The sequence below is a fragment of the Schistocerca gregaria genome, chromosome 2, assembly GCF_023897955.1.
Source record: "Schistocerca gregaria isolate iqSchGreg1 chromosome 2, iqSchGreg1.2, whole genome shotgun sequence".
Lineage (NCBI taxonomy): Eukaryota > Metazoa > Arthropoda > Insecta > Orthoptera > Acrididae > Schistocerca > Schistocerca gregaria.
In genome coordinates this window covers 384,794,526-384,807,426 of record NC_064921.1, presented here as the reverse complement: position 1 = coordinate 384,807,426, position 12,901 = coordinate 384,794,526, and the positions used below count along the sequence as shown (strand labels likewise).

Genomic DNA, 12,901 nt, shown 5'->3' with positions numbered 1-12,901 from the left:
TCATACACCTGTGTCTCCAACGTTTTTTCTGTAGTGAAAAAGTCGGCTTGAGGCACATGCTGAATCCATTTCCGTCCTTTCTGTGAAGTACTTTTTAGATGATAGCTGTGTACGATTACTGTTCAGTGACAACAGAACTACAAGTAAAAAAGAAACTTACACACCTACTTGTATCTTATCGACTCAGCTATTTATGTCCAGTAGTAAACAAAAGGCAGTGCCGGTAATTCAGAATTTATCACCCAACGGTTAGCTCTCGAACAGGAAACATTTCACTCACCTGTTTCTCTTTCTCGTCTCATTTCGACATACGTTGAGAAGGCACTCCACTTCGTGTACTTCGGTATGGTTGGCGAGCTAAGAACTGAGTAACGAGAGAAGAATAATGAGCTGTCCGACCACAACTCGGTGGAGTAAATAACGCACTACCGCAACAATACAGCCAAGCAGAGAGCTGCAGCAAGCTGTCGTCGCCCACAGCTCGCGAAGCCCCGGTAATGTCTGTCGTTAATGCCCTGACTGTGGCCTCCGCCATGTACCGTCATGCGTTAATGCTCATTTTTGACACTTTTAGAATTAGCAACCTATCTTAAAGTTATTAGTCTAATGATTTACTGAAGTTGGATTTTTGAAGCAATTTAGTTACGTGACACAACCGTAATCTAACCCTTTGTGTCTTTACCCCGGGATAATTTAGTTTTACCACTCAGGGGTCAATTAACTCCCAGGCTGGGAACCACTGTTGTAAATCCTCTCTCTACTCTGATAGTGGAAGATCCGTGGCGTCACACCCAGCCGAAAAAAAAAAACGTTTTCACTCCACCTCGATTGCCACCGCCAAACTTCAAATACGCGATGAAGTCTACAGTCGATCACAACAGCAGAGGTATGTCTCATACATAGGTGAAGTAGACAAGAGAAAAATCATAACTACAAAAGGAATGAAGAAACGATGATAAAAGACTGTAGAATACACAGCTTTCCAGTCTTAGCGTGATGCATATTGCTTTCTTGTAGGTTTCGCACTGGAGCTTGGTTAGCACTGCGTGTGTCTGCAACGTACTGTCTTTTTCGGAGCACAGGTAAGGGAATTAAGTAGCGCCTCTTCCAGTTTTCCAACTCGGTTATAGCTGTAGACTGTAGGACTATATTTATCACAATTTTATCTCTGTATGACACCTGTGGATGGAAATCAACAATTTATGCTAGAGATCACGGAAAACCCATGCACAGGGCAGTAATGTAATTTAGAAAATCGTCTCTGCAGACCTCTTCTCAATTGCACTGATGGATAATTTAAAACAAAATAGTAGAATGCTGTCACTTCTCTAGGGGCTGAGAGCTAACTCACATTGGAATTAAAAAATAGTGCTGGCTTGAGTGACCGTGCGGTTCTAGGCGCTGCAGTCTGGAACCGTGCGACCGCTATGGTCGCAGGTTCGAATCCTGCTTCGGGCATGGATGTGTGTTATGTCGTTAAGTTAGTTAGGTTTAATTAGTTCTAAGTTCTAGGTGACTGATGACCTCAGAAGATAAGTCGCATAGTGCTCAGAGCCATTTGGGCCAAAACATAGTGCCTCACACTTCACCTCCGTTGTTTTCTTTGTCAGCTAACACTTGAAATGACATTCTTCCTTCGGATTTCATCCACATACGAGTGCCGAGAATTGCTTCCAATCAACAAGTGAAACACGAAGATCTTTTATTCGCTAGAGGCAATAATTAATTTCACTCGCCGCTCTTTTAAAACAACTGTAATATTTTACGATAAAACATCTTTATATGGAAAGAAGCAATATTTCTGGATAGGGTGTCTCTATTTAGTTTTCAAACTAAACAAACACTTCGTTTCATTATCAGGAATTAACTAATTTTGCCCTATTAGCCATTATAAAGCTACATCACCCCATAAATTATGTTATAATTGCTACATGTTATCATCTACACTGTCATCCCTAAGCAGACAACTACGGTGAAGCCACATTATTTTGACCATCTGTCAAAAACCACTTTTTGCAGCGCGGACGTGTAGGAAGGGACTCATAGTTGTTACGAAGATACCAACAGGGATGTGAAGCCATAGCGACTCCACTGTCTTGGACAGCTGCGCTAGGTTTCTCAGGTGAGGCTCCATTGCGCGAGCTTCCCGATAGAAGCGTTCTCACAGATATTTGATTGGATTTAAATCTGGGACATTTGGTGGCCAGAGCAGTATCGTAAACTCTTGGTTCTTTTCGAACCACACACGTGCGTTTCATTGTCCTGCTGGTAGATGCCATCGTGCCGAGGAAGAAACAATCTTCACGTAGGCGTTGTCATGGTCCCCAAGGATAGATGCGTAGTTATGTTGCTCCATTGTAGCTTCCAGAATGACGACGTCATTCAGGGCCTGCCACGAAAATATTCCTCAGACCACAGCGCTCCGTCCTGCGGCCTGGACCCTTCCGACAATTATTGCAATGCCGCCCACTCCAACGGCTATCGTTCCGGTGGAGCATGAAACATTCATCTGAAAAGGCCACGTATCGCCACTGAGTGGACGTCCCGCTATGCTACTGGCACGCAAATTGCAGTCTTCGTCGCCTATGAACAGCACTCAACATGGATGTATGAACCAGGAGCTTGCTGTGGTGACCCATATGCCTGGACTGTCTTTGAGGAGGCACTGTTTGCAGCCGTCTGGTTCAAATGGGTGGTCACCTGCTCGACAACTGTACGTCTATTCGCCCGTACACATCTCCGCAGTCGTCGTTCATCCTTTTCATCTATGGCCCATGGTGCAACACAGCTCCCTCAGACCCCCAGCGTCTTTTCTGGATAGGGCCATTTTACCATTACAGTCTGCTGTAACCATGGCGGAGCGAGAACAGTTTACAAACCTATCCGTTTCGGAAATGCTACCGTCCTTGGACCGAAAACCAACGATCATCCGCTTTCGAACGTCAGACAGGTCACTCCGTTTCGTCACCCCGTTTCCGTATTACGATAGCGACTGCACTGTTTTCCACATCCCCCCCAGACAAGCTCCATGTACCGTCCGCTGCTGGTGCTGTCACCTGCCGTTGGTGATTGGTTGTTCCTCGTTGACGTCGAACATAGGCGGTAGTTACATTAATGTGACTCGACCGTGTATTATGAAGAAAAAAACAAATAAATAAATAGAATAAAAGGTACAGCACATATACGACATTTTTGTCCATACCAGCATTCATAACACAGTAGAACCCCTCTAATCCGACCTTGGATGGTCCGTCACTCCGGTTAGTCCGACCATGCTCAGGCTCGCGAACCTGTGCCGACTTGTCACTGACTGGACGCCTGTTGGGCCGTTGTTGCGGTGTCTACCGTTGTGCGTATTGTTATACTGTACGTTATTGTGCAGTTTTATCCTTTGTTGGGATTAAAACACTTCTTTGTTTGCTTTATTCCGTGTTCTCTACCGTACTTATTACTGTAGATTCACTGCGTATACAGTTGCCTTTCTTTTTTTTTTAACGTGTCTATATTCGAATGTAAACACGTAACTGTTTCACTAAATGAAAAATTAGCAGTGCTACAAAGACTGGACGAAAGAGATTCGATCCAAAAAATTGCAAAGAAACTGAATGTAGGCGTTACGACAATTAAGGGTTGGAGGAAGAATCGGAAAGACGTTGACTGCTATACAGTTACGATTATGGTAATAACACTCTGAAGAATCGCAAAACATTAAAAAAGCCTTAACTTGAACTGCTTGATAACGCATTGTGGATGTGGTTTTGTCAAGAAAGAAGGAAAGGAACTCCAATATCTGGGCCAATTCTCAAAGAAAAAGCAATATTTTTGCGCAAAAAACTGGAAGCCGAAAGTAAAGTTGCTGCCAGTGAAGGCTGGATTGATCCTTGGAAAACTCGTCAAAAATGTATCCCTGACTCTTTTTCCAAAAAATTTGTTTTCGTTTTTACTGTAAAAACAATGCATGCAGTATAATCATTTCTTAGTTCATACATACAGTAATTTATTTATTTGTAAAAAATATCTTTTTTATATACAGTGCTATAAACATTTTTTAGTTTACAGTATATATCGTTTATTGGTTATTATGTACAGTACGGCATTGTAATTTGTTTTTGTTTTTCCTTTTAAAACCAATAAATATTATACTGTATGTAGATATTTTTTAGTTATTATACTGTTTAACACTGAGTAAAAAAACATCTTTTTATATTACTGTAGACATCTTTTAGTTCTTAAATAGTTTAATTTTTTGTACTAAATGTCTTTTTATATTTTTTGCAATAAATATTAGATTTTTCGGATAATCCGACCTTTTTCTCGTTCGGACCATGGTCCTGGTCCCGAAGGTGACGGATTAGAGGGGTTCTACTGTACGTTAAAAAAATTCAGAGTAAGTATTTAACTGGAAACACACATGAGATTATCCAACTGTGTGATAGTTGCACACGAACACGGTGTGGTCGTGCTCACGTTTTACTATGAACGCGCTTTATGGAATCATATCATGCCCCAAGGACAACGTAACTTTTTGTGTGATACAACCCGGTAACGCCGAAGGGGACGAAATTGGCTTCTCCACATAATGATATTCGGGGGTAATTCGAAAATTAAAAAATACACAAAAAGTGACTTCTTTTAAGATATTCGCATAAGCTGTGGACGCATACATAAAAAATGAAGGAAAACTGTTCGAAAAGGTCTTGTCAAATCAGTCAGCTACACTACGCATTTCACTTGTTAACTACCTAAGCAACCTAGATTATCTAGCCGAAAACCACTGAATAGGCCGGCCGGTGTGGCAGAGCGATTGTAGGCACTACAGTCTGGAACCGCGCGACCTCTACGCTCGCAGGTTCGAATCCCGCCCCGGGCATGGGTGTGTGTGATGTCCTTAGGTTACTTAGGTTAAGTAGTTCTAAGTTCTAGGGGACTTGTGACCTCAGATGTTAAGTCCCATAGTGCTCAGAGCCACTAAATAATCCGGTGCTGAAACTGAGTTCCTCTTGCGTGTTATGCAGTAATACGGATACAAACGATTTAATGTCGTATCTCTATTAATAGCGGTCATAAAAAAACACTGTAAGAGAATATGTTTTTGTTTCCAAACAGTTTCCACAGTTTCTCAAAGTGATCCGGTAAAGGGCCACAAAGACTGACGTTATTAGCCTATCAAAAATTGTCACAACAAAACTAAATCTATACGGTATTTTAATTTTTTTCTTAAATAGTTTCAGGAGCAAGCTCCAAGAAGCCATCAGTACGGGAAGTAGGTGTGATGATGTAGCGGGTAATCAAAAAGTCAGTGTAAATTTGAAACGTTAATAAACCACGAAATAAAGTAGATAGAGAGGTAAAAATTGACACACATGATTGGAATGACAAGGGGTTTTAAGAGAACAAAAAAAAGCCAAGTTCACAAAATGTCTGACACATCTCTTGCGCCCGTTATTTGGTGATGATCGTGTACTCAGTCACCACTTTCGTCATGCTTGGCCTCGCAGGTCCCCAGACCTACATCCGTGCGATTATTGGCTTTGGAGTTATCTGAAGTCGCAAGTGTATTGTGATCGACCCACATCTCTAGGGATGCTGAAAGACAACATCCGACGCCAATGCCTCACCATAAATCCGGACATGCTTAACAGTGCTGTTCACAACATTTTTCCTCGACTACAGCTATTGGTGGACATATTGAGCATTTCCTGTAAAGAACATCATCTTTGCTATGTCTTACTTTGTTATGCTAATTATTGCTATTCAGATCAGATGAAGCGCCAAATGTCGGACATTTTTTGAAGTTTTGTATTTTCTCGGTTCTAACAAAACCCCATGTCATTCCAAGCATGTGTGTCATTTTGTACCTCTCTATCTACATTATTACGTGATTTATTCAGTTTTTAAATTTATACTGACTTTTTGATCACCCGGTAGTTTAGCAAATGACGCATTTCCGTCCCGTATAGTTCACAATCCATCCATTCTCCACCAAGACAATAAGGAAGTTCCCTGTACAAGGACGTTCTTCACGACAGCAGATATGAGGTACATTCTGGTATATTTATGTTAAACAGAGGGGCCAGAGTCGTTATTAATAAAACCTCGTTACAATGATGTTTCTTGCTACAGTATGTGCTATGCTACTCAATACAAAATGCACCATTATGCTGGCTGTAACACATTTTCATAGCGACGTTTGTTTTCTTTAAAAAAATATGTTATGCGATAACTGACGCTAACTGTAGAAAAGAACTGGACACTATGAAAAAGTCAATTATAGATATATGTGCAGTTAGGTTACGAATAGCTGCGGGGTATTTTATATAATTTGAAAATCTCAGCAATAGTTTCCTGCATTTGAGCTTCAATGTAATGAACATTCAGGTATGAACCATGAACTACACGATCAAAGAATGTTTTGCATCACCCCGGTTCCCAGAACTCCTGAAGACAGACGTTGACTGTGGAATTGTATTACAGACACTGTCCCTTTGACTTTGATGTCACTAAACCCGCCCAATGATGTAAACAACCATGCATGAGCAGCGCCTATTAGACGGAGGGGTCCAACAGCCGATCAGTTCCAGTCGTTCCACCACGGCTCGTGTTGCCTGTAGTTGAACCATGCCTAGACGGTCAATAATGAGGTTCGATGGCGTTCACATTCTTGCTTTGTGCCGGGAAGGGCTCTCAGCAAGGGAAGTGTCCAGGAGTGTCGAAGTGAACCGAAGTAATGTTGTTTGGACATGGGGGAGATACAAGGAGACAGGAACTGTCGATGACATGCCTCGCCCAGGCCGCCTATGGGCTATTACTGCAGTGGATGACCGCTACCTACGAATTATGGCTTGGAGGAACCCTGAAAGCAACGCCACCATGTTGAACAATGCTTTTCGTGTAGGCACAGTACGTCGTTTTACGACTTAAACTGTGCGCAATAGGCTGCATAATGCGCAACTTCACTCCCGACGTTCATGGCGAGGTCCATCTTTGCAACCACGACACCGTGTAGTGCGGTACAGATGGGCCCAACTCCGTGCCGAATGGACTGCTCAGGATTGGCATCATGTTCTCTTCGCTGGTGTGTGTCGCATATGCCTTCAACCAGACAATCGTCGGAGAATTGTTGGAGGCAACCCAGGCAGGCTGAAAGCCTTAGTCACACTGTCCAGCGAGTGTAGCAAGGAGGAGGTTCCCTGCTGTTTTGGGGCGACATTATCTGTGGCCGACGTACGCCGCTGGTGGTTACGGAAGACGCCGTAACGGCTGTACGGTACATGAATGCCATCCTCCGACCGGTAGTGCAACCATATCGGCAGCATATTGACGAGGCATTCGTCTTCATAGACGACAATTCGCGCCCCCATCGTGCACATCTGGTGACTGACTGCCTTCAGGATAACTACGTCGCTCGACTAGAGTGGCCAGCATGTTCTCCAGACATGAACCCTATCGAATATGCCTGTGATAGATTGAAAGTAGCTGTTTATAGATGACGCGACCCTCTGGTGGATCTATCCCAAACCGCTGTTGAGAAGTGGGACAGTCTGGACCAACAGTGCCTTGATGAACTTGTGGGTAGTATTCCATGATGAATAAGGAATGCATCAATGCAAGAGGACGTGCTACTTGGTATCAGAAGCACCGGTATTCACAGCAATCCTGACCACCACCACCTCTGAACGTGGTACAACATGCAACGTGTGGTTTTCATGAGCAATAAGAAGGGCAGAAATGATGTTTATCTTGATCTACATTCGAATTTTCTGCACAGGTTCAGGAAATGTCGTAATCGATGTTATGCAAAACTTTTTTTGATGTGTGTAATTTAAGTGTAACATGAAGGTCGCCAAGGTAAGAATGTAATTGTAACCAAATTTATAGCGCGTAGAATTGACTACTTTTAAATGGAAATCGAAGTCTCTGAAATCTATCGTATACATAGAAGGATTTATGTTCTAGGTTACTACAGAATGCAGACATTCAGAGTTTTGGTAGTTTCAGCAAAGTGGAAAGGATTCGTGACTTAGATGAGATATTTTCTCTGCGCCTCCAGAGCAGTTTATGGAGGTGCTATCATCCGGCAGCTCTTTAGCAGCAGCCAGAATTTTTTTTGGAAATTCGTGGTAAGGCCTTATGGGACCAAACCGCTGAGGTCATCGGGCCCTAAGCTTAAGCACTATTTAATCTAACTGAAACTAACTTACGCTAAGGACAACACACACACCCATGCCCAAGGGAGGACTCGAACCTCCGAGGGGGGAAGCCGCGCGGACCGTGGCGAGGCTCCCAAGACCGCGCGGCTATCCCGCGGGGGCAGCAGCCTGAGTGGCAGCAAGTGTTGCCGGTGCCTTACCCCTGGAGGAGTTGGACAGCAGGTGGTAGTGCACCGAGGCCGCACCCGCGCTCTCGCCGAACAGCGTGACGTCATCAGGATCTCCGCCGAAGGAGCGAATGTTGCGCCGCACCCACTGGAGAGCGAGGGTCTGGTCCTTCAGGCCGTAGTTGCCCGGCGCCGACTCAGACTCCATGCTGAGGAACCCTGCAAGACAACGTGTACTGTGGCCCCTTTCTGCGGCAGGGTACTTCTTTCTTTAAAACATCAGCTGAGAACGAAATTGTGATCTACAGCCAAAAAGATATTCGATTAGTTTATTTGACGGCTATGTTTATCGCTTAGGCTTTCGTCGCTCATGTACAATCACACAAAAGTATCACAATTGAAGACCTCGTTGCAAGAGTGGAATAACTCACATATTTCAGGAGGCACAAAAAACTACACTCCTGGAAATGGAAAAAAGAACACATTGACACCGGTGTGTCAGACCCACCATACTTGCTCCGGACACTGCGAGAGGGCTGAGCAAGCAATGATCACACGCACGGCACAGCGGACACACCAGGAACCGCGGTGTTGGCCGTAGAATGGCGCTAGCTGCGCAGCATTTGTGCACCGCCGCCGTCAGTGTCAGCCAGTTTGCCGTGGCATACGGAGCTCCATCGCAGTCTTTAACACTGGTAGCATGCTGCGACAGCGTGGACGTGAACCGTATGTGCAGTTGACGGACTTTGAGCGAGGGCGTATAGTGGGCATGCGGGAGGCCGGATGGACGTACCGCCGAACTGCTCAACACGTGGGGCGTGAGGTCTCCACAGTACATCGATGTTGTCGCCAGTGGTCGGCGGAAGGTGCACGTGCCCGTCGACCTGGGACCGGACCGCAGCGACGCACGGATGCACGCCAAGAACGTAGGATCCTACGCAGTGCCGTAGGGGACCGCACCGCCACTTCCCAGCAAATTAGGGACACTGTTGCTCCTGGGGTATCGGCGAGGACCATTCGCAACCGTCTCCATGAAGCTGGCCTACGGTCCCGCACACCGTTAGGCCGTCTTCCGCTCACGCCCCAACATCGTGCAGCCCACCTCCAGTGGTGTAGCGACAGGCGTGAATGGAGGGACGAATGGAGACGTGTCGTCTTCAGCGATGAGAGTCGTTTCTGCCTTGGTGCCAATGATGGTCGTATGCGTGTTTGGCGCCATGCAGGTGAGCGCCACAATCAGGACTACATACGACCGAGGCACACAGGGCCAACACCCGGCATCATGGTGTGGGGAGCGATCTCCTACACTGGCCGTACACCTCTGGTGATCGGCGAGGGGACACTGAATAGTGCACGGTACATCCAAACCGTCATCGAACCCATCGTTCTACCATTCCTAGACCGGCAAGGGAACTTGGTGTTGCAACAGGACAATGCACGTCCGCATGTATCCCGTGCCACCCAACGTGCTCTAGAAGGTGTAAGTCAACTACCCTGGCGAGCAAGATCTCCGGATCTGTCCCCCATTGAGCATGTTTGGGACTGGATGAAGCGTCGTCTCACGCGGTCTGGACGTCCAGCACGAACGCTGGTCCAACTGAGGCGCCAGGTGGAAATGGCGTGGCAAGCCGTTCCACAGGACTACATCCAGCATCTCTACGATCGTCTCCATGGGAGAATAGCAGCCTGCATTGCAGCGAAAGGTGGATATACACTGTACTAGTGCCGACATTGTGCATGCTCTGTTGCCTGTGTCTATGTGCCTGTGGTTCTGTCAGTGTGATCATGTGATGTATCTGACCCCAGGAATGTGTCAATAAAGTTTCCCCTTCCTGGGACAATGAATTCACGGTGTTCTTATTTCAATTTCCAGGAGTGTATTTAAAAAATTCTGGACTGGTATTTCATGCCATCATTTATACTGGCTCATGGTCCAAAAGTTACTTTGAAGGCACAAAAGCAAGAATCGCAATTTTTTCCTTTACAATGAATTAAAACTTTGGTTTACACAGAAAAAATGGAGTTATTCCCTTACTTGCAAGAGAGCTTCGATTGTATGGGCTATTCAGTCGCAGATGGTTCAGCAAGAAGTCAGTAGGCCATTGTAACAACAGGTCGTTTGTGCCAATTCCCATTCACTGTCACGTAATTCCATGCATTTTTCATGATCTTTTTCCTAGTACAGCCATCTGGCCTTATAATGCATAATTCAGTGCTACAAACAATGCTTGTATAAAAACCTAATAAACATTTGCTAATGTGCTTTCCAGCCATCTGCTGTGGTCCCAATTCCTCCTCTTACGTATGGAGCAAAGTTTCCTTTGGTATTTCATCCTTTTGCGCATGTGATGCAAATAGAGTACAAAAGAAGCAAGTAAGTAGCTCAGGGCACATTAGCTCCATTACAAGCAGCAATACTAACACGCATATATTTTTAAACATCGCACACCCTGTTTCGTACAACAACCACTCCAACACTTTCCTCATCCACATTCCTTAACTATAGCAGCGAGGAGTCAATCCACAGAAGAGAGGTGTTTGCGCTCCATTATCACGTTGCTGTGTACGCAAATACACATGGCACATTGCGAAGCCTGCAGAGGGTGCCACCAGCCATTCTCCACGTAAGTCGCCATTCACGATTTGTCGCCACACAGATCACTCTAATGAATTGGAACCTACTTATGCTTCCAACATGATATCTAGGCAGAATCCTTTGCATCTGCCACTGATTATGTCAGCTGCACCGAGGGTACTGACCACGAACCACTTTCTGCTTCCGCTGGAAAGATCGCAGGTCGACATCTAACTGCCTTTCGCAGATAAATGTGGATGGGCAGCCACAATTGGGCATTCCTGTCGCGTTTCATCACTTGCAGTCCATCTGCATCTACAGTTATCGACAAGCGATGCAGATCACCAATTGTGAAATTGTAACCAGCCGCTGTATACGAGTGGCTGTGGAACATTAAACGCCGAATGTCTAAATGCTGCTAACAAGTGGGCCACCTATCTCGTATACCAACGATGTGTCTGTGGTTGCGGCTTCGCTTTCAGGTACCTTGTGTGCTGGGTGCGAGACTTGTTTTCGTGAAAACAACACAAGCTCTACAGTCGTTGTCAGTGTATCCTACTAATTCTTTTCTTTGCTATTTGGTCAACCAGAGACCATGTGACTATTTTAATTCCTTTTTAGCTGCTCTTTTCTTGTCCTCCAATATTCCTTCATATTTTCACCATTTCCCTTTTCTTTCTTCAGTGCACTTCACATCTGTTGTTCTACAGCATTTCTCCTGTTATCCTTCTAAACGTGACAATTTTCTTCAAAATCATAGCTTTCTGCTTCTGGGATCAAGCTTGCTCTTAATTTCTTTTCACAGACATAGCTAAAATCTGTTCTCCCATCCTGTTGTCATTAATGCGATACAAATGTCCTAAAAATGTTGCTTATGTCATTTATTTTCTATTCTCGTTTCTCTTCTTGTTGTTGCACCTAACTATTTTCTAAACATTCTTCTCTCTAACACTTTTAACTAATATTCCTTATAAATCAGCACCAGAGATTCACTTGTAATGCATTCCTTTTCCGTTTTCTTATATGCATTTTTATTGTAAATATTTTTTTGTTCTATACACCATTTCCACTCTCTATAATTTATTCGCTTATAGCAGATTTTTTAATTTAAAATACATTTTTATATCACTTAGATTTCTCACAGACAGTGGCTGAATGGGGAAAGGTACACATTATCAAATCCCTGCCCCTCTCATCGGAAATGTAAATAAACGGTAAATAACAGCAACTCACCGAGCACACCGAGTCGGTAGTTGAACGTGACCAGTATGATGCCACGTTCGATGAGAAAGTCTGGTCCGAACTGGGTGCGGCCGCCCTCGCCCTGCACGAATCCGCCGCCGTGGATCCACACCATCACCTTGAGCAGGTCGTTCCTGCTTCCGAACGTTCTCCTCTGTGGACAGACGACGGCGGAAGTCAATGCTCTAGTCGTTACGTGATGCAGGATGTACACTCTAAAACCACGTGCTTTTCCGATTAAATCTTTGCCTTATCCGTTTTAGCTTGATACTGGCTCACTTATTCCGTGAATATTATTGTCATCTGATCCACGAGCTACTCATAACCACGTACAACAATACAACATTGTATATATAATTCATCGTTGGTCATTAAAACGGGGAATAGGCACTGAGTCAGCGTACACGGTCCTGTCACATTAATGTGAGCACCGCCTATTTTCGACGTCAGCCTGCAATATCCACTCATAGACGGTATGTGACAGCACTGTAGCGGAGGGTATACAACGTGGGTCGGGGGGGGGGGGGGGGGACGTGGAAAACAGGCAGTCATTGTGAGGCCTTAGTTTCTTCCTGCGTGCACAGTATTCAAATAGCTTCCAGGAATGCAACCGGATGAGGCCATCGACAACCGCCGATGTTGTTTGGCCTCATGGAATTGAGAATTTGAATGAATTCTTACAACACCAGGCTTCAATCCACTCGAATATTTGTTTTATTATTGAGGTGGAGAAGGGTGGCTGTCTTTCCTTCCTTCATGTGTTGATC

The 12,901-nt window shown here is 44.8% G+C and overlaps 1 protein-coding gene across 1 annotated transcript in view; it reads right to left on the bottom strand.

Moving 5' to 3' along the window:
* The window catches only part of LOC126320863 (cholinesterase 1-like), a 119,088-nt gene that overhangs the window by 64,799 nt on the left and 41,388 nt on the right, over positions 1 to 12,901 (bottom strand). The window contains exons 4-5 of the mRNA XM_049994127.1: positions 12,126 to 12,288; positions 8,351 to 8,536 (exon numbers count right to left, since the gene is read on the bottom strand). Of these exons, the coding sequence (XP_049850084.1) occupies positions 8,351 to 8,536; positions 12,126 to 12,288 (349 nt within the window). The remainder of the gene's footprint in view (positions 1 to 8,350; positions 8,537 to 12,125; positions 12,289 to 12,901) is intronic.